General features: G+C 46.1%; 1 protein-coding gene across 5 annotated transcripts in view; it reads left to right on the top strand.

The window, feature by feature from the left end:
- The window catches only part of wwc3 (WWC family member 3), an 81,113-nt gene extending 61,594 nt beyond the window's left edge, over nucleotides 1-19,519 (top strand). Inside the window, exons 9-24 of one of the 5 annotated variants that reach the window (XM_063200933.1) lie at nucleotides 406-559; nucleotides 1,143-1,255; nucleotides 4,281-4,370; nucleotides 5,259-6,037; nucleotides 6,349-6,469; nucleotides 7,560-7,643; nucleotides 7,913-7,999; nucleotides 8,427-8,622; nucleotides 10,215-10,433; nucleotides 11,758-11,879; nucleotides 12,223-12,343; nucleotides 13,447-13,611; nucleotides 13,946-14,038; nucleotides 14,917-15,177; nucleotides 17,637-17,764; nucleotides 18,756-19,519. In XM_063200933.1, the coding sequence (XP_063057003.1) occupies nucleotides 406-559; nucleotides 1,143-1,255; nucleotides 4,281-4,370; nucleotides 5,259-6,037; nucleotides 6,349-6,469; nucleotides 7,560-7,643; nucleotides 7,913-7,999; nucleotides 8,427-8,622; nucleotides 10,215-10,433; nucleotides 11,758-11,879; nucleotides 12,223-12,343; nucleotides 13,447-13,611; nucleotides 13,946-14,038; nucleotides 14,917-15,177; nucleotides 17,637-17,764; nucleotides 18,756-18,822 (2,800 nt within the window). In that variant the 3' untranslated portion in view covers nucleotides 18,823-19,519. Of the gene's footprint in view, nucleotides 1-405; nucleotides 560-1,133; nucleotides 1,256-4,280; nucleotides 4,371-5,258; nucleotides 6,038-6,348; nucleotides 6,470-7,559; nucleotides 7,644-7,912; nucleotides 8,000-8,426; nucleotides 8,623-10,214; nucleotides 10,434-11,757; nucleotides 11,880-12,222; nucleotides 12,344-13,446; nucleotides 13,612-13,945; nucleotides 14,039-14,916; nucleotides 15,178-17,636; nucleotides 17,765-18,755 lie in introns of all 5 variants that reach the window. The other 4 variants (XM_063200932.1, XM_063200931.1, XM_063200930.1 and 1 more) reach the window with 4 other exon arrangements.
- The last annotated feature ends 10 nt before the right edge of the window (nucleotides 19,520-19,529 follow it).

Genomic DNA, 19,529 nt, shown 5'->3' with positions numbered 1-19,529 from the left:
ATATTTCCCCCTCCTTCTTGCCTCTCCTCTTCCTCACCTCATCTCCTCCACCATATCTCCTCCACTGTCCACCTCCCACCCTTGTCCTCTGTCCCTCCTCCTCTCCTCTGTCTCTCCTCCTCTCCTCTGTCCCTCCTCCTCTTCTCTGTTTCTCCTCCTCTGCTCTGCCTCTCTCCTCCTCCCTCGTCCCTCCTCCTCTCCTCTGTCTCTCCTCCTCTCCTCTGTCCCTCCTCCTTTTCTCTGTCTCTCCTCCTCTGCTCTGCCTCTCTCCTCCTCCCTCCTCCTCTCCTCTGTCTCTCTGCCTCTCTCCTCCTCTCTTCTGCCTCCCTCCTCTCCTCCTCCCTCCTCCTCTCCTCTGCCTCTCTCCTCCCTCCTCCTCTCCTCTTCCTCCCTCCTCCTCCTCAGGGTGTCCAGTATCCAGCACCAGCTGGCGGCGCTGGACAGTGAGAGCTGGTGTGGCCGTGCGGAGGTGGACCGGGACAGCCTGCAGCTGCTGAGGGAGAAGGAGGCCCTGCTGCAGGAGATCACCCTGCTGGGACAGCAGCAGCAGCAGCAGCAGGTTAGCATGCTACAAGCAGTGGTGGAACAAGTGCACACGGGGCCCCAGGGCAAAACAGTGGAAGTGCCCCCTATACGGCCTGCCATGGTCACAGTAGGGCCTTACACCAATACAGGGGTGAGTTTCTCAAAAGAGAAGTTGTTAGCCTGTTAGCAACTTCGGTAGTTGCCAATGGGAAAATGCATTGAAAACAACAAAGTAGCTAATGTAGTAAGCAACTTTGGTTTTGAGAAATTCACCCCAGGAGAGGCCCTGAGCACAGGGGCAAATGCCCTGCTTGCCCCCCTAGAGCTCCACCCCTGGCTAGAACCCTGTTTTTCAATCCTCTTGGAACCAAGGTAGATTTTTCAAATCACACCACCAAATGTAAGCGTTAAAAAGTAAACACCTGTGTCCAGGTTATCGGCTTATTAATTAGATTCAGTCATTCCTACTAATAAGAAGGTGTTTTAGACCAATGAGGTGCAATTAAATAACTTCCCAAGTCACACCTGAGCCAGGTCACAGTGATTGTAAAACACTGGGTGAAGAAGTTGACAATAAAGCTGAAGCTGATTTTGACTTTGACTTTGAGGAGCAGCAGCAGCCGCAGTACCCATCTCCGGAGGTCTTCCTGCAGCGTGAGGAGGAACGTCGCCGATTGGAGGAGGAGGTGCAGAGGGGCCGCCTCCTGCAGAGCCAGGGAGCCAATCAGAGGTGAGCTGCAACACCCGCTTACACCATGTGTAGCCTTACATGACTATTATTACTGCTTATTATATGGTGTGACGTCATCGGTCGAATGCTCCATTCATTTCAACGGGGCTCTCCAACGTTCGCACGTCTGTTATTTTTCGATAACGGACGGGTTGGTCTATAACAGACCGCTGTCAATGGCAACAAGATTTTTCACTGCTAAAGCGACTTTTCAACAAGACTCTAATCAGCTGCTGTGATAGACAACACCTGTTGTCCTGGCTACCTAGCTGTTGCCTAGCGGTGTTCCACAACGGCACTGTTTTGTTTTGCGCAGCAACAATCTTAACATTAAATAGGCCTAAAGAAATGTCCCCGCCATGTGTAAATCATTTAAGTATATCCATATAATGAGCGGGTTAACTTTCGGCGAGTCGGTCGCTTTGTGGAATAGCAGCACTTCAGAGAGAACAAGACCCCTCCGCTCCGCGTCGGGGTCTAAAGATTCTCTCTGTCGTGCTGCTATTCCACGGTAGCGACCTTCTCGCCGAACGTTAAACCTTACTTAATTACTATAAAGCATGCAATTAATCCATCTATTTATCAATCCATTCATCCACTCATCCAGACCATGAGTGTGAATAAGCGCTTTCTCTCAGGGCCTTTCTCTCACACAGTCACACTCCATCTTTTTTTTAACGTTTTTTTTAATTCAATTTAATTTCAGGACTTTTGTTAAGAATGCAAAAGCTTCCCACTCATTTTGCTCAAGAATGCTACACAAATACAACCCCTTTTTCTTGTTTTACTTCTGTTACTGTGTTGCCCTCCTTTTTCCTCCTTTGTCTGTTCTCTCTGACTGCCTACTTGCCGAAACTGTGCAAATAACTAATGTCAACACTAAGGTCAACATCATTAACTGCATTACTGCGCAATGTAAGCCAATACTCTTGCCTTTGCTAACACATTCAAATGAGGGTAAACATAGTTAGCAGGTCAATGCTGGGTCGCGACAGCCTGACTTCTGCAGTAGTTGACTGGAGGTTACATTTAGCTGGGTCCCTTCAGAATATGGCGTGGTGGTGGTATTGGTAGTGGTGGTGGTGGTGGTGGTAGTGGAATTGTGGTAAAGCACAGTAATTTATAATCCTGAAGGAATTGAAGGTATGCATCACTATTAACATCATATACTAATGTCCCACCACAGATTAAAAAAGGCAATAGGTGGGTGAAATTAGGATACATTTTCTGTACACTGTTGTGTGTCACCTAAATAAACAACACACTCAGTTTTCCCATAAGGCAGCCAATGCCAGGAAGGCAGAGAGAGCGATAACCTAAACAAGATGAAACGATCAGATGCCTTTGACAATATCTGCCCTGTGTTCAGTATCTACACGCACGCACGCACGCACGCACGCACGCACGCACGCACGCACGCACGCACGCACGCACACACACACACACACACACACACACACACACACACACCAGTATGCGATGTGTCAGTGTCTCCAATCATCACATCTGGTGTCGTCTGCTGCTGGTGGTGCATATGCTGGAAGAGGAGGAGTCTGGGTGGGCTTGCTGGCTCTCTTACGCCCCCCATGCCCTCATGCAGCGCTTCCCAAACTACTTCTTCTGGGACTCCCTTTTGGACTGAAAAATATTTTGCGACTTAACCCATTGTGTCCTGGAGACACAAATACGGGTTTTTCAGGATTTTAAGATTTTAGCTGTTTTATTAACTATGTGGGTACTAGGTTGGAGCTGAATCAACACATTCTAAGGCAAAACAAGGACCCTAGCTTTTAAATGTAACTCATTTCATGTTTGTATGTGCTTCGGAGGCTGAGATATTCAGGATTTAATAGGCAGAGGGCACCCTTTTCCAAAAAGGGCTTAGGACAAAATGGGTTAACCCCACACCTCGCTTTTTCCATTCCAACAGTTCGGTCTCTTAATATTGTTAAACTTAAATGTGAAATTCACAAATTCAAGTAAATATGTTCCTTAACTGTGCATGTCAGTGTTGTACAAGTCAATTTAAGTAATGGTTATATTATATGAGAATTTGTATTGAAATTGTTTTGCAAACAGTCCCATCCTGACCCCCTCACCCCACTCTGTGCCCCCCAGTTTTGGAACTACTGCCATATGCCCTCATGCCCCCATGCCAGGGCTGAGATGCGGCACAGGGCAGCTCTGATAGTGGAAGAATGCTCAGAGAATGCTCAGAGAATGCTCAGACAGTGAAAGGGGAAGAGCTGGAGACTGAAAGATAGCGGAGCTAGAGAGAGGAAGAGGGGGATGGTGAAAGGGATCGAGATGAGGTGCCGTGCGTGACCTTTATTTTTGTTGTTGTTGTGTGCACAATCTTGCCGCACAAGTTGATCTTAGTTCTGATCTTTGTTTTCTTTCTTTCGTTCTTTCTTTCTTTCGTTCTTTCTTTCCTTCTTTCCTTCTTTCTGTCTGTCTGTCTCTTTCTTTCTTTCCCCTTCAATCTCTATGCATTCACCCCAGTCCCATTATGTCAAAATGTGCTATTGACGGCGCCAGCATAAACAGTAACTACATGCTGCCTCACGAGAAAGAAACAAGTAATATGCCATTAGTCATGTTCTTTGAGAGACTCCCGCAGCTTCTGATTTTTTTTGTGTGTGTGCGCGTGCGTGTGTGCATGCATGCTTTTGCGTGTGTGTGTGTGTGTGTGTGTGTGTGTGTGTGTGTGTGTGTGTGTGTGTGTGTGTATTTGTGAATGTGTGTGTGTGTGTGTGTGTGTGTATTTGTGAATATGTGTATTTGTGTGTGTGTGTGTATTTGTGTATGTGTGTGTCTGTGTCTGTGTGTGTGTGTGTGTGTGTGTGTGTGTGTGTGTGTGTGTGTGTGTGTGTGTGTGTGTGTGTGTGTGTCTGTGTGTCTGTGTGTGTGTCTGTGTGTCTGTGTGTCTGTGTGTCTGTGTGTCTGTGTGTCTGTGTGTCTGTGTGTCTGTGTCTGTGTCTGTGCGTGTCTGTGTGTGCGTGTCTGTCTGTGTGTGTGTGTGTAGGATCCTGCAGCAGGAGAAGAGGAATGTGCTGCTGAGACAGCTGGAGGAGGCCACCCGCATCAGCACCTACCTCCACTCACAGCTCAAGAGGTACAGCACAGCACAACACCCCTCAAGACCGCATACAGCACAGCACAGCACAGCACAGCACAGCACAGCACAGCACAGCACAGCACAGCACAGCACCCCTCAAGACCGCATACAGCACAGCACAGCACAGCACAGCACAGCACAGCACAGCACAGCACAGCACAGCACAGCACAGCACAGCACAGCACAGCACAGCACAGCACAGCACAGCACAGCACAGCACAGCACAGCACCTCTCTTCGCCACACACAGCACAGCACAGCAGGCCTACTGAAGGCCACTGTGGAAACCACCAGGGCCTGCCCCGCTCACACACACACACTCTAACAATCCCTTCCTCGCTGACCTGCATCCACATGGCAGCCAGTGTTGCCAGATTGGGCGGGTGCCCGCCCAATTGGGCTACTTTGGATGAGTGTCTGCGGGTAAAAACAGCGTTTTTTTCCCCACCATTTTGGGCCCATAGAAGTCAATGCAATTTGTTGAATTTGGGCGGAATTTAGCGCATTTTGGTGGTTTTTGAGAAGCTTTTGGGCGGGATTTGGTCAGACACATCTGGCAACACTGATGGCAGCACCCATCTCTTCACTGCTCTAGTCTGCAACAGAGCCATGGAAGTAAGCGTTCCCATTGACCTGCGTGTTTCACTTCTCTGGTCTCTACCATGCCCACGCAGTACCAACCATGCCACAGCTCTCACCACCCACACTCACCCACCTCACTGCCTTGAACTCAACCCACAGCTCCCATACTTGACGTACATGTTCAAATCCATTGTTTCAACAGACCTGCTGCTAAGCTCGTTTGGTGCATAAAGTGCGGCGCCAGTGTGTGGGAGAACAGTAATGCACTCGAGAGTAATCTCCTTGTCCTCCTCCTGTCTTTCAGCCTGTCGGCCAGCAACCTGACCATGTCGTCCAGCAGCAGTCGTGGTTCTCTGGCCTCCAGTCGGGGCTCGCTGGCCTCCAGCCGTGGCTCTCTGAGCTCCATCAGCTTCACAGACATCTACGGCCTGCCCCAGTACGAGCGGCCCGCCGACATCTCCCTCGACCCCTCCTCTACCACGGACCCCCACCTGCGCTACCTGCTGCCCCTGGAGGCCACTGGGCGTGACTGCAGCAGTGCTGCCCTCACCACCGCCTCTGGCCTGGGGATGGGGATGGGGATGGGTGTGGGCGTGGGTGTTGGCATGGGTATGGGGGTCGGTTGTGGTTACGGCTCGGACCTGCTCCAAGGCCTGGGCTGCAAGGCCAAGCGCTCGCTGGACACGGCGCCGCAGTCGCTGGCATCGCTGTCGTCACGCTCCTCTCTCTCCTCGCTCTCGCCACCCAGCTCTCCCATGGACACGCCCTACCACTCGGCGCCACAGGACTGCCCGCTGGCCCACATGACGGAGGAGTACATGGAGCTGGCCAGCCGGGGGATCCTGGAGAGCCTCCGCCTCGGCCATAGTCAGAGTCAGAGTCAAGGTCAGAGTCTGCAGCAGCAGCAGCACCAGGTCTTGCCCATGATGCCCATGGCGGGCACGGGTGAGGTGGAGGTGGGTGGTGTGGGCGGTGGTGCTGGTGGTGTCGGAGTGGGTGTTGGATCAGTGGCGGCTCACCTGCTGGAGGTCAAGGCAGGCCAGCGAGATGGAGCAGGAGCCCAGGCTGTGTTTCCTCCAACAGGCAAGTTCAAGATGAAACATTGCATCTGACTCAATAAATATGTTTTTTTGTATACGTCTGTTCAGATATGCGTATGCCTTCAACATGTAAAAAGCACTTTAGGTTTACTTCACTGTTGTGCATGGAAGCGAGTCTCCCGTTTGAAATTCTGTGTTCCTGTGTGTGTGTGTGTGTGTGTGTGTGCGTGTGTGTGTGTGCGTGTGCGTGTGCGTGTGCGTGTGTGTGTATGCGTGTACGTGTGCGTGTGTGTGTGTATGCGCATTTGTGTGTGTGTGCGCGCTTGTGTGCGTGTGCGCGCGTGTGTGCTGCAGGAGTGACTCTACGGAGCAACAGCAGTAACAGGAGCAGTCGGAGGGCCAGGAGGGCCTCAGCAGGGGTGTCTGAGGAGGCTCTGGCCACTGACAGCGGCGTCTTCGAGGCCTGGAGTAGGAGGTGAGCTGCCCCATGGCACCCTCTACAGGACATTCTGGGAGACGCAACTGAATAAGCGATCTGAATCAGAATTAGTAGCACCTAAATCTTGTATGTTTAATTAATTGAAGTGTTAATTGTAACCTGGGCATTCAGTTGGCATGTGGTCCCTGAAAAATAATTTTGGGCAAAGTGATCCTTTGTCCAAAAAAAGTTTGAGAAACACTGAACTGAAGTAATAGGTAACTCATCTGATCAAGATGAAATGAATAGTTGACATTTGGTGTCTTAAAACATGAGCATGGTAGTCTGTACGAGGAGATGAAAAATTTCAGAAAGTGTCCATAGGAATGAACGGGGGCATATATCCCACCTGTCCGGCAACAAGAGCCAATTGCTTGCTGAGCTGCGCTGTCATTTATCCAATCATCTCGCCACCTCAACGCGTAAGCGTTCACGATTTGCTCATACCTAATCGGTATCCCCTCAGAATTTGTTTCCGCTAGTCGGTAGCTGATGACATGTGCGGTTCACATCGGGTAGCTCCTCGTGGAATTGCAACAGAGTATGTGGCCACTTGATCACACAGAATGTATCTCGTGAAATTCTGCACATGAGCAGTTCAACACATCAGTAAGAAAATTATGATTTACAGCGTTGCTTTCATACATGCGGTCAATCTGAGATAGCCATTATAAACTAGTTTCCATTGCGATTCCAACCATATGGGTTGTGGGTCGCTCCGTTGTTGCATTTCTGTTTAATCATCCATTTTAGGACGCCCATGGTCTTACTAATCTGAAATTGCAACCCTGAGGCGTAGCCAAGATGGCCGCTGAGTGAAAGGACTTATTCTAAGTGACTTTGATGGTACTCACTCATGCCATTGACAAGACGTACAGAAACACAGACAAGGGAAGGTATATATTTTTGAAAACACAGTTGCCTCTGGTCCCATCTAGTGGCAGGAATCAGCACTTGTCTTAGATTGAACTGAACAAGTCTTCATGGCCTTTGAAGAGGCTCATTCAAACTGGGGCCGGTACCTTGTGAGTAAATTGTTTTTCACCTCTCCAGTAATGACATTGTTGTGTTTGCATTGTGTTCTCAGCAGATCGGAAGAGTCGGAAGAAATTCTTTTTGGAAGAGAGTCTGTTACCACCACTGAAGTACCTCAGATACAGTTGGGACTTCGGTAAGTCTCTTTCTTTCTCTCTCTCTCTCTCTCTCTCTCTCTCTCTCTCTCTCTCTCTCTCTCTCTCTCTCTCTCTCCCCCTCTCTCTCTCTCTGTCTCTGTCTGTTTCTCCACTGAATCCATCTTTAGGTTTTCATATTTTGTCTATTTCACTCACACAATGCACAAGCAGCCTATAATTGCAGTCATTGTAAAAGAAAAGTGTAGTTTCCACAGTGTGAATGTTTATGATTGAGTGTAACACTGTCCTCTTGTCATTCTCGCCTCAGCTATGACGCCAGCTCTCAGTGCCTCGTGCTGCATGTCCTTCAGATGAGGAACTTACACAAAGCTGCAGTAAAGGAGGGCTACCGAGTGTAAGACACACACACACACACACACACACACACACACACACACACACACACACACACACACACACACACACACACACACACACACACACACACACACACACACACACACACACACACACACACACACACACACACACACACACACACACACACTGTCTCTCTTAAGGGTCTGCATGCAATGAAAGACTTGTTCAAATTGCCTGCAATATAACACATGTACGCACATTGGATCTATTGGATCTCACAGCACAAACAAGCAGTGGTGGATGAAAACAAACCTGGTTTATGTATGGTGATCTCTCCCTCCCTCTCTTTTCTCTTTCTCTCTCATCTCTCTCCTCTCTCTCCTCTCTCTCACTCACTCTCACTCTCTCTCTCTATCTCTCTCTCTCTCTCTCTCTCTCTCTCTCTCTCTCTCTCTCTCTAGTCAGGTGAAGGTGCATGTGGTTCCCGTGGATCCCAGCAGGCCGTGTCCCTACTACTGCTCTCGTGTGCAGGAGCCGCGCTCTCCGCTCAGCTTCAACGAGGGCTTCCAGGTGCCGCTGCCTTCAGAGGGCCTGGCCCTGCACAGCCTGCACGTCAGTGTCTGCGCAATCGGCATGCAGGCACAGGAGGAGCTGCTGGTCAGTGCAATTGCTCTGTTTACATGCATGTTTTAATCTGGTTACATGCAGAGCAACTATTCATCCAGAGTAAAAATGTACACAACACTCAATCCGAATAAATTTTTCTCCACGGGTGGGGAACTGTTTTTATTTGAGGGCCTTTCTAGTTGTCACATATACACTCATTCTGATTCTGTTTTGGGCAGGGTTCTATGACATATATGGTAGCGGTTCCCAAACTTTTTTCCCTGTGCACCCCCTTTTACATTTCAATGTGGTTCGCGCACCACCTAAGCGAATGTTGCACAGCCGCACATTTTGGGCAATCCTCATTTCCAATTGACCTGACATTTTTCCTGCCATCACTGTGAGCCATAATTTAAAAAATATGACTGGGCTCTAGTAGGTGCCATTGCACTTCTCATCCAGTGCAGCTAATCCCTCGTGCCCTCTTTGAGAGGCCTGTTTGACTGACAGCTTAATTAAAAGCCAGAGAGTGAAAAAATGTTTCATATACAGTGGCTGTTAAAATGACAGTGCTGTCTGAATGGAACTGCAAAAAAAAAATAATATAAAGCAGTTTTGGCAAGCATGACCTTTATGTGTTCATTAAAGCCTCACTGATGGCAACGGTGACTTAATTGGCACAGATTTTAATCAAACCAATGTCATACAGATTTACTCATTGGAGGCCGCAGAACTCTAGAGCAGGATTACATGACACTCCTTTGTAAAACTCATAAAATGCAGAAGGTATGGATGCAAGGCTAACATATTTAACAAATATTAACCTGCATTTTGCTCTTAAAAGTGCACAAAGTGGAATATTTCTATAGGGACATGGGTATTTTCCTCTCAAAAACTGCCAACACGGTGAAAGTTTAAAACAAGGTAGTAGATGCTTGTTGTCGAGAGGACCAATCACAATGGCTGCTATCCTCTGTCATTTGTGAAACTTCGCAGCCATTTTATGGAGGTGCGCACAAAGTATTTGGCTTCATCACAGCTCTTTTAGAACAGCCTCGCCACTTACCATTTTACCGGCTTTTTGGCTGCAATTCCACCAGAATTCCACGGGGGGCATTGGCGGAGACCAAAATGAATGGGGGCCCTATGGAGCCAACTTCACCCAAGTTCAACAGGGGCTTAAGATCAAAAGTTAAACGAACGAGTACATATTTCCCTTTGATTTTTTACGGGACACGTTTTTGTTGCCTACAACTCGCTAGCATTCTGCAATGTGTATGATGTTATGGACACTTATAATCACTTTTTCAGCAAATACGTGACTCCAAAAATCTAAAATTCAGCTGTGGGTATCAAATAATATTCAAATGACTAGAGAAAAAATTATATATTGAGATAAGGGCACTTTGAGGGGTATTGCTCCATAGGACGCCATCCACTCTGGTCTCCAAAAATTGAGCGCCCCACATGTACAGATGGTGGAACTGCAACTAAAGTTGTGTCGTTCGGAAACTAAAAATGCGCCGTGAAACCAATGAGTGGCGAATCAGGTCTTTCTTGAAAAATCTGTGGCTTTTTCATCATAAGCTAAGCACATTCATTTGATATTCATCATGCATGTGCTGGTCTCCACGTACTCACAGGGATCAGCTCGGGTGGCCCTGGCGGACTGTGAGAACTCCACAGAGATGGCCGTGGCCTGGCACAGGATCCAGCTGACCGGCACCAAGGAGGCCCAGCGGGCCAGCGACACCATCAGCCAAAACCGACGGACTGGCCACAGCGTTGAGGAGGAGGAAGAGGAGGAGGCCGTGGAGGAAGAGGGAGGGGGACAGCGTTCAGAAGCGCAATCCAGGCCTAAGGTTGGTAGAGCACAGCACCATACAGCAGACTGAATACAGAGCACATAAAAAGAGTTTAGTTGAATGTAACTGAACCTTATCATGGAGCCAGTCAGAGTACATTTCAGAAAATTATTCATTAACATGTCAGTTGTCAGACCTTACTATCAAATGAGAATTTTCAGTCATCTAGGATGGGTCATGCTATCCAAAAAAACAGTTGTAAGCAGCTGAATGTCTTGAATGTTGAGGATGAGGACGTGTTGGTCCTAACATCCTGGTTCCCTAACATGATGCACAAAACGTCTTCAGCCTACTGTACAAAAACAATTCCGGCAGCTTGTGATGAAACTCTTTGGACAACGTAATGTAGTATGTGAATGATACTGTTCACTAACCATGAAGAGCAGACCAGACATGGTTTCCCACCCCCACTGCAGCTGTAAATCTTGCTGCCTAGCACGCCTTAAGGGGACCTCAGCAGGCAGTAAATCAACCCAACACCTTCGGTGTGTAAAATACGGCCCAATTATAAGACTGGTTTTAATGCCTTCAAAGTGTTCATGTGGTATGTGGACTTGATCTTAGCAGCGTCTGTTGTCTCCGCTGTACACCCAAACACCACCCAGCATGGCTCCACTGAGGCATTAGCTGCTGAGGAGCTTCTCATTGTCTTGACAACTAGCAGCAGCAGATCATTGTAAGTCAGAGATTTATTACAAAATAATGACAGATTGATATAAAGCTGATAGCATCAATTTGAGCTTGTACACAGATCTCATCCTCAGCTGATATTGTACAAAATTCTGCTGTTTTCTCCCTTTCTGTGCATTTTTATTGTCTCCTTTTTTCACCAGGCACTGAAGCCTTATCACCAGAGATTTCTGCTACTTCTAGGTCATTAGCAGTTATCAGAAATCGTGGTTATGCAACAAAATATTAGTTTAGAGTATTCACAGTTAAATTTTCAAGAATTGCTGAACTAGTTCAGAACATTTTTTAGTTTCCAAAGACTGATATCAACACTGCTATTTTTTGAACATTGCATTTATTCACTTTCTGTGAAATATAACATTTAATTACTTCTTCCAATGTATTGCTTTGAAATAGAATGTGATGTGTGCCCAATGCATTTGTGTTGATTAAAGTACAATTTATTAAAATAATTTTGACATTTACTCACTTTTTAAAGACACTGCTATTATTTTCAAGACAACTGTGTGTATATGTTCATTAATGTGCAATGTCCTGAAAAATGAAAGTAAAAATGAAGCGATGTATGCGAGTGTGTACATCCCTTAATGATCCCTGTGCCTGCCCTGCGCTTGTGTACGTGTGTGTCCAGGTGTCGGGCTCATCTCTAGTGGGCCGCCCCTCCACCCAGCTGGAGGAGGTGGAGAGGGAGCTGGAGCTGAGCGAGGAGGAGCTGGAGAGGAAGGAGGAGCAGGGGGAGGCTGTGTCCGAGAGGTGAACATTATCACTCACTCACTCACAGCACACGTAATATGTATGTATGTGACAGGGCTCGGGCCAAAATCATTTCATAGGGCCTCCCTCTAAATACATACCATGCTATGAGAACCCATTTTTGGGCCCCTTCTCTCCCTGAGCCCGGGGCAACTGACCCCCTTGTCCCCCACTGTCAGCTTCCCTGTATGTATACATATAAGGTTGTACATATACCTGAATAATTCTGTAACTGTTAAACAAGTAGACTTTCAAAACTTCAAACACTATTGTTACATAGATTAAGCAGATGATATGCTTTAATTCCCAGTAGCATGAGTTTGTTGTTGTTGGTTTATTGCAGGAGTTGGCAGGCTGAGTCTGTGGACAGTGGCTGCAGCAACAGCACAGCTTTCGTGGCCCCCTGTGTGGAGGGCCTGTGTGCAGAGGGCATCTGCATGGCTGCCCGAGGCCTCATCGTCAGGGTAACTGACCACTCCATCACATTATTACCAGAGATTTCTCTCTCTCTACTCTCTCTGTTATTACCATAGACATACCGAAATGCATCTGTAGTGAAAGCATGTCTTCCGAAAGTTAATCAGTTCATGTACCTAGTAAACTGCAGTGGTGGACAAAGTAAAAGTAAAAGTACTTTTGTGGTGTAATTACAACAGTAGCACATGATATTACATAGCTGTTACACCATTTACTCCATTGTACCTATCTATTGTTATTACTGAAAAACAATAAAAACCTAACAAGGACCCACCACAAACTCAATCCATCTTGTGCAGAATCAGCTTATCGTATGACAAGTACATTAGTGTACTTTTTACTCAGATAAGTTACCTGTGTTGGAAAGAAACTGTTTTTCTTTTTTTTAGCTTTTACTTTTACTTAGTCCACCACTGTTAAACCGTATAAAACCGCACACAAGATTTGGTCAACATTTTGTTCGCCCGTGCAAATGCTATCTCTGTGACGGCCTCCTAACAATCAGAGAACAGAATACTTTCTGGCAGAGGCAGAAAACATTTTCCCCCATACCTTCTCTACATCTTTCACACACGCAATGCAGAGTCTTAAAGATGTCTCCCAGCTCATACCAGCTCATGTAAACCTCTGATTGTTAAATGGGATTAAAACATGCCTGTCTGCTTAGCTAAACAAGTCATGACCTCAGTGTGACGTGAATGATGGATGGTTTGGCCTGGGGCACTTCAGAAGCATTCTATACTGTAGTACAAAGTTAGTTCCTGAAGCTGTGAAGAAGTGGGACATATGGATATCTATATTGTAACAGAACAAGCCTTGAAAAGCAACATGTTCGATAACGTTTTTTTTTTTTTTTTTACAAAAGTCAGGCAACTCCTATCTCTTCTTTTGAATGATTTGGTATGAAAATGGATCAAGCACTGTTGTTGGTCTGTGGGACTGTGACCAATATCTTGTAACACTGAATCGCATTGGATAAAAGTGTCAGCTAACTCCAATTTAATGTAATGGTGTGCCAATGTGATCGCAATGACAAAAGGTTGGCGTTTGATTAGTGTGTGTCGTTCATTTATCCCTCCTCCCCCGATAGGTGGATAAGTCGACCAACACGGAGGCGGTGTTCCCTGAGCCAATGAGAGTGCGTCCTAAGGAGCGTGGGGGCCGCTGGGGTCACGCCTCGCCCTTCATGAGGGGCAGCTCCATCGTGCGCTCTCAGACCTTCTCACCCGGGGCACGCAGCCAGTATGTCTGCAGGGTGAGTACACACACACACACACACACACACACACACACACGCACACACACACACACACACACACACACACACACGCACACACACGCACACACGCACACACGCACACACGCACACACACACACACACACACACACACACACACACACAGTACGTTGTGTGTGAATAGACCAGATCAAAATGAAAGCTGAGGAAGTCTGACAGGGGACCAGACAAAATGTTTTCAGTGTATAAAAAGACAAGTCCTTTTGCCTCCAATTGAACTCTTTTGACTAAGATGTATGAGAATGAGAAGGGCTGTTTAACATGGTATGGGTCTGTCTGTTTGTCTTTCCAGTTATACCGAAGTGACAGTGACAGCTCAACACTACCAAAGAAGTCCCCGTTCATCAGAAACACTCTGCAGAGACGCACGCTGCGCTACAAACAGGTACACATGTGTTTTTGTGGGTTTGTGTATATTGGTATGTATCGGCATGCATGTAATTATATCTTTGTGTGTGTGTGTGTGCGCATGTGTGTAACTAAGTGCCCTATGTGTGTGCTAGCAAAGCATCAATTGTCCCATGATTACATCTCGTATATGTCTGCACATGTGTGTGTGCATAATTACATATCTGTGTATAGCGACAGCAGCAGCAGTCATACTGCGGGTGCCTTGCACAGCCCCCCTCCTGTGTGCATGTGTGTGTTATGATATGTATCCTGTGTGTATGTGTGTGTTATGCCATGCCTCCTGTGTGCATGTGTGTGTAATGCCTGTGTGTATGTGTGTGTAATGCCTGTGTGTATGTGTGTATAATGCCTGTGTGTATGTGTGTGTAATGCCTGTGTGTATGTGTGTGTAATGCCTGTGTTTATGTGTGTGTAATGCCTGTTTGTATGTGTGTGTAATGCCTGTGTGTGTAATGCCTGTGTGTATGTGTGTGTAATGCCTGTGTTTATGTGTGTGTAATGCCTGTTTGTATGTGTGTGTAATGCCTGTGTGTGTAATGCCTGTGTGTATGTGTGTGTAATGCCTGTGTGTGTGTGTGTGTAATGCCTGTGTTTATGTGTGTGTAATGCCTGTTTGTATGTGTGTGTAATGCCTGTGTGTGTAATGCCTGTTTGTATGTGTGTGTAATGCCTGTGTGTGTAATGCCTGTGTGTATGTGTGTGTAATGCCTGTGTGTGTAATGCCTGTGTGTATGTGTGTGTAATGCCTGTGTGTGTAATGCCTGTGTGTATGTGTGTGTAATGCCTGTGTGTGTAATGCCTGTGTGTATGTGTGTGTAATGCCTGTGTGTATTGGTGTGTTTATATGAACAGCAGCAGCAGTCGTATTGTGGGTCCCTGGCGGAGCCCCCCTCCCGCACCTCGCTGGACCTGGAGCTGGACCTCCAGGCGTGCCGCACGCGCCAGCGGCAGCTGAGCGAGGAGCTGACCACGCTGCGGGAGCTGAAGCTGCGGCTGGAGGAGGCGCCGCCCCAGGCCAGAGACGCCCAGATGCCCGCACACGCACACGAGCCCCCGCTCTGGGCACTGAGGGACGAGCGGTTCAAGTGCCTGCTGCGCGAGGCCCACCGACAGGTAAAGCACGCACGCACGCACGCACGCACGCACGCACGCACGCACGCACACACGCACACATGCACATACAGATAAGCATGCGTGCGAGATTATATGTACACACACATATAAGGACAACACACTTTAAAAATTGCTGGCAGTTTGTTTCAATTAATTAATTGGTTAATTTAATTAATTGTTTCACTAATTTCTTATACCATTGAGTTGTCACAATGGAACTCAATTCAGTTGAGTTATGGCCAACGCCTTTGTCATGCTATAAATCATGGTTTATGATGATGTTAACCAGGTCATACGTTGCGCTCTCTCTCCCTGCTGTTCCCACAGTGTTTGCCATGCCTTCTTTATGAAAGCCTTGACGTTTCCATCATCCCTTAGGCTTAGACCATTGGCAGTAGGTAGAGCAACAAAAGGGAACATTATACAGTATGAAAAATAAAACATATATTTGACTTACATTAACACATTGTAATTAATTGTATTTTCATACCTCGTTATTACATACAAAACATTTTTTTTGCATCTAATCTTCTTCCCTTCCAGACAGATATATGTAAGGGTAGCTCCTGAAATGCTATTAAGGCATTATAACCTCAGTGAGTCATAGTTTATTCTTAAAAGCCTAGAAAATATTTTTTTCCCTATGTGCCCCCCGATTAATTTGCTTGATTATTTAGGAGACTTCTAAAGCTAGCTAGTTCCTGAAGCTGTGAAGCGGCTAGCAATCGAGGACATGATCATAACATACAGCACTTGCAGATACAAAGTGCACTGGAAATATGCAGAACAACTGATGCAAATTTCCAAGTGGGGTTAGCTTTTTGAAGTACATTAGCACAGGGTAAAGTAGAGTAGACGCACACACTCACACGCGCGCACACTCACACGCGCACACACTCACGCGCACACACTCACGCGCGCACACTCGCACGCGCACACACTCGCGCGCGCCGCGCACACACTCACGCACGCACACACACACACACACACACAACAGGGACATAACTGAAAATAATCCCTCATCTTAACAATACCTCTTCTTAATACATGTTCTATGTACGTATGTCTGCTGTTGCCCAGTCTTGCACTTTATATGTCTGTAAGGGTATTGTATAGGTACTCTACGTGTAATGTATGTGTAGGCTACTGTCTTTTCGTTTGGCCGTGACAGCGTGTCTAATTGTCTATGTCCACACCTAAAGTCTATGTCTATGTCTGCATGGGAAAGTAAGAAACGTAATTTCAATTGTTTGTGACCAGTGCATGTAAAGAAATTGACAATAAAACCGACTTGACTTGACCCAAAGCACAACATATCTTCAAATGTTCCCCCTTGGGGCAGCTCAGACATCATTGCAGTAAATTGTCACCAAAGAGAAGAGTCCAGTACACTTCTCACAGCAGCATGTAGGAAAGAAGCACTCACCCCATTCCAGTGTTTCATAAGCCAACAGAGGAGGGTGTCACTCCAGTCTCTAGATAATAATACAAGATTCCTGACTTTACAGCCCTCTTGGCCTCGGGGAGTAAAGACAGAGTTGTCATGATGCTGGGAGAAACCGGCGTGACCAGGCATGTTGTGACCATGTACTGTAGTGTGTCTCAGTAAGTGGACTGGGGGCGTGGGGTTATGCTTAAAGATTTACTTTGTGTTAGGCCTGTCACAATTTTGCTGGACTGCTACAATTTTGCTGGACGATAAACTGGCCAAGAAATTATTGCGATAAATGATAATATTGTCTTGACGGTCATTTTCAAAAAATATAATGAAAATGGGATAAAAATGCGAATAAACCCTTTCTAATTTTGAAAGTGTTGTAGCAGGGGGTGCTAGATAGAGGGGTAGAAAGAGAGATATAGAAGGTAGACAGACTGAAAATTAAAAGTACACCTACGTTTAAGTATCATTGCGCTGAGTGAAATGTGCCTATTGATATTCAGTCTAAGAAAGACGAGGAAAACAAATAAGCATGCAATAATTTATGGTGGCAAAAAAGTTATCATGCTAGTAAAAACTTATTGTACGATATATTGACTTATTGAATATTGTGACATCCCTACTCCGTGTACCCACTAAAATGTAATCTGTATGCCGCCTACTGTATGACCGGATGTTAGACAATGAGATGCCAAACTTCAGTATGCACTGTAGTGTGTCATGTAGAAAAGATGTGTGTACTGACCTCTCCTCCACCACTTCATCTGCTCCTCCACCCAACTGTCTGACAACCTCATCTTGTCTTCCCACTAACTGTCTAACCTCCACGTCCACCTCCTCCTCCTCCTGTTCTCCTCCACCACCACCCAACTGTGTCTTAACACCTCTTCTCCTCCTCCAACTTGCGTGTCTGATCTCTCCTCCGTCACCTTCCCTCCTATGTATACTTGACCTCCTATCCTCCTCTGACTGTGTGCCTGACCTGACCTCCTCTCCTCTCCTCTCCTCCTCCCCTTCCCAGGCTAAGCAGAGTCGCCAGGAGCAGCGTCAGGAGGAGGCGGCGGACCGGCGGCTGAGGAAGGCCTCCAAGGAGGTGCTGCAGCTGAGGGGCCAGAGCCACAAGGAGCCCTTACCCGTGCAGACCTTCAGGTAACCACACATAGCACATCACACCTCTCTACACCACACCATAACATTACAAGTTCAGGTCAATCTACACCACACCACACCCACTCATCTCTACACCACACCACACTATACAGGTGTGCAGGTAGGATGGGAGAAAAAATAAAATGGGCATCAGCATCTTCCCATACTTTATATCAGTGATTCCCAACCAGGGATACGTGTTCCACCAAGGGTACGCGAGCACATTGTAGGAGGTATTTAATAATAATTAAAATAATAATAACAACAACTGTATGGATGGAGCATGGTCATGTTGGGGAAGAGGGAGAGATGTAAAGCATGAGAGAGGGGGTACTCGTGGTATTACAAAAAAGGATGAGGGGGTACAGGACAAAAAAGGTTGCGAAACACTGCTTTATGTGATGGTGTTTTGCCTCGTGTGTCAAAATAGAAGCACTAATTACTGAAAAAATGAAGGCACACTACGTAATTGACGCACGTACGTTTGAGGCCGACAATGGTGTGAAAAGAACAATAAAAGTTCAGGTCACTCACCACACCTGTACACCACCTGTCCGTTTCTTTGAGAGTCTGGAACCAAATAGCAAAATCATGAATAGTAATTAAGTCTGCAACGTCAGTCTGCACAGGAATGAGTGTGCATCGCACATGTGGGACTACTCCGGGCAGCCTTATATGCACATCAATTATGATCAGGTTTTGTAGTTTATTCAAGTGTTCATGTAGACATAATAAACAGATATTCATAATCAATTTATCATGAGAAAAACGATTTATAGAAGGAGGTGTTTTTCCAGACATTTTCATTGCAGCACTGCACACATGTGAGGGGGAAACGCCTGCAACAGACTCATTATTCCATTTCATGCGTATTACCACAACTCTGTTATCACAGTTTATTCCACTTATCCACTTACTACCAGTTCAGGTTATCAGTTTATCATGACCATGTAAATGCACTCATCAATTCTATGTCCTGTTCCACCCCCAGAGAGAAGATGGCATTCTTCACTAGACCACGGTTCAACATACCTCCTCTGCCAGCAGATGATGTATGAGAGAAAGACCCTATACTACATGAGCTAATATGAAGTATCTGTCTGTCTGTTTTTATTTTGTTTGTCTCTGTTTATTATTTTGTGTATTTGTATGCAAAAACCCCATGAAGTCATTACAACCTTTTCTTTTTAGTTATTTCAGCAGATCGAACTCTAAAGTTGGTATTCAAAGTGAACAAAAGTGCTTTACCAAAACGAGTGTTTGTGTGTGTATGTGTGTGTGGTAACATACAGACACACATTCATACACACATTTTTTGTAATTATTGACGACGTGTTTTTGAAAAAGGGGGGGAAAGTGGGTTTACTTATTTTATAAGAGAAAAAAAGTATCTTTTTACATCTGTACGATTTAACGATTTACCACAAATGAATCTCCTATTTTTGTTTTGCTCTCCTAAGGCTGGAAGACGGGAACAAAGTCGGTTTAGACTAATTCACTGTACTGTAACTTATTTTATAGTACTTTTCCTTGAAGGAAATTAAAAATGCTATGCGCTTGTAGGTGTATTTTATAAAGCTTAAGACAAATAGCACTTCAGTGTTGACGTACAGTAGAATGAACCTTCCGGCTGATTTTGTTTCTGTTACCTGACTCTTTAAAGTTATTTGCATAAAATGTCACTTTTTTTAATCCACTTTTATTACAGTTGTCATTGTCTTCTGTGCTGTTATTATATTAAAATTATTAATATTATTTTTTTGTC

Source organism: Engraulis encrasicolus, chromosome 6 (assembly GCF_034702125.1).
Source record: "Engraulis encrasicolus isolate BLACKSEA-1 chromosome 6, IST_EnEncr_1.0, whole genome shotgun sequence".
NCBI lineage: Eukaryota > Metazoa > Chordata > Actinopteri > Clupeiformes > Engraulidae > Engraulis > Engraulis encrasicolus.
Note: the sequence above shows the minus strand (reverse complement) of the source record. Positions and strands in the feature narration are given on the sequence as shown.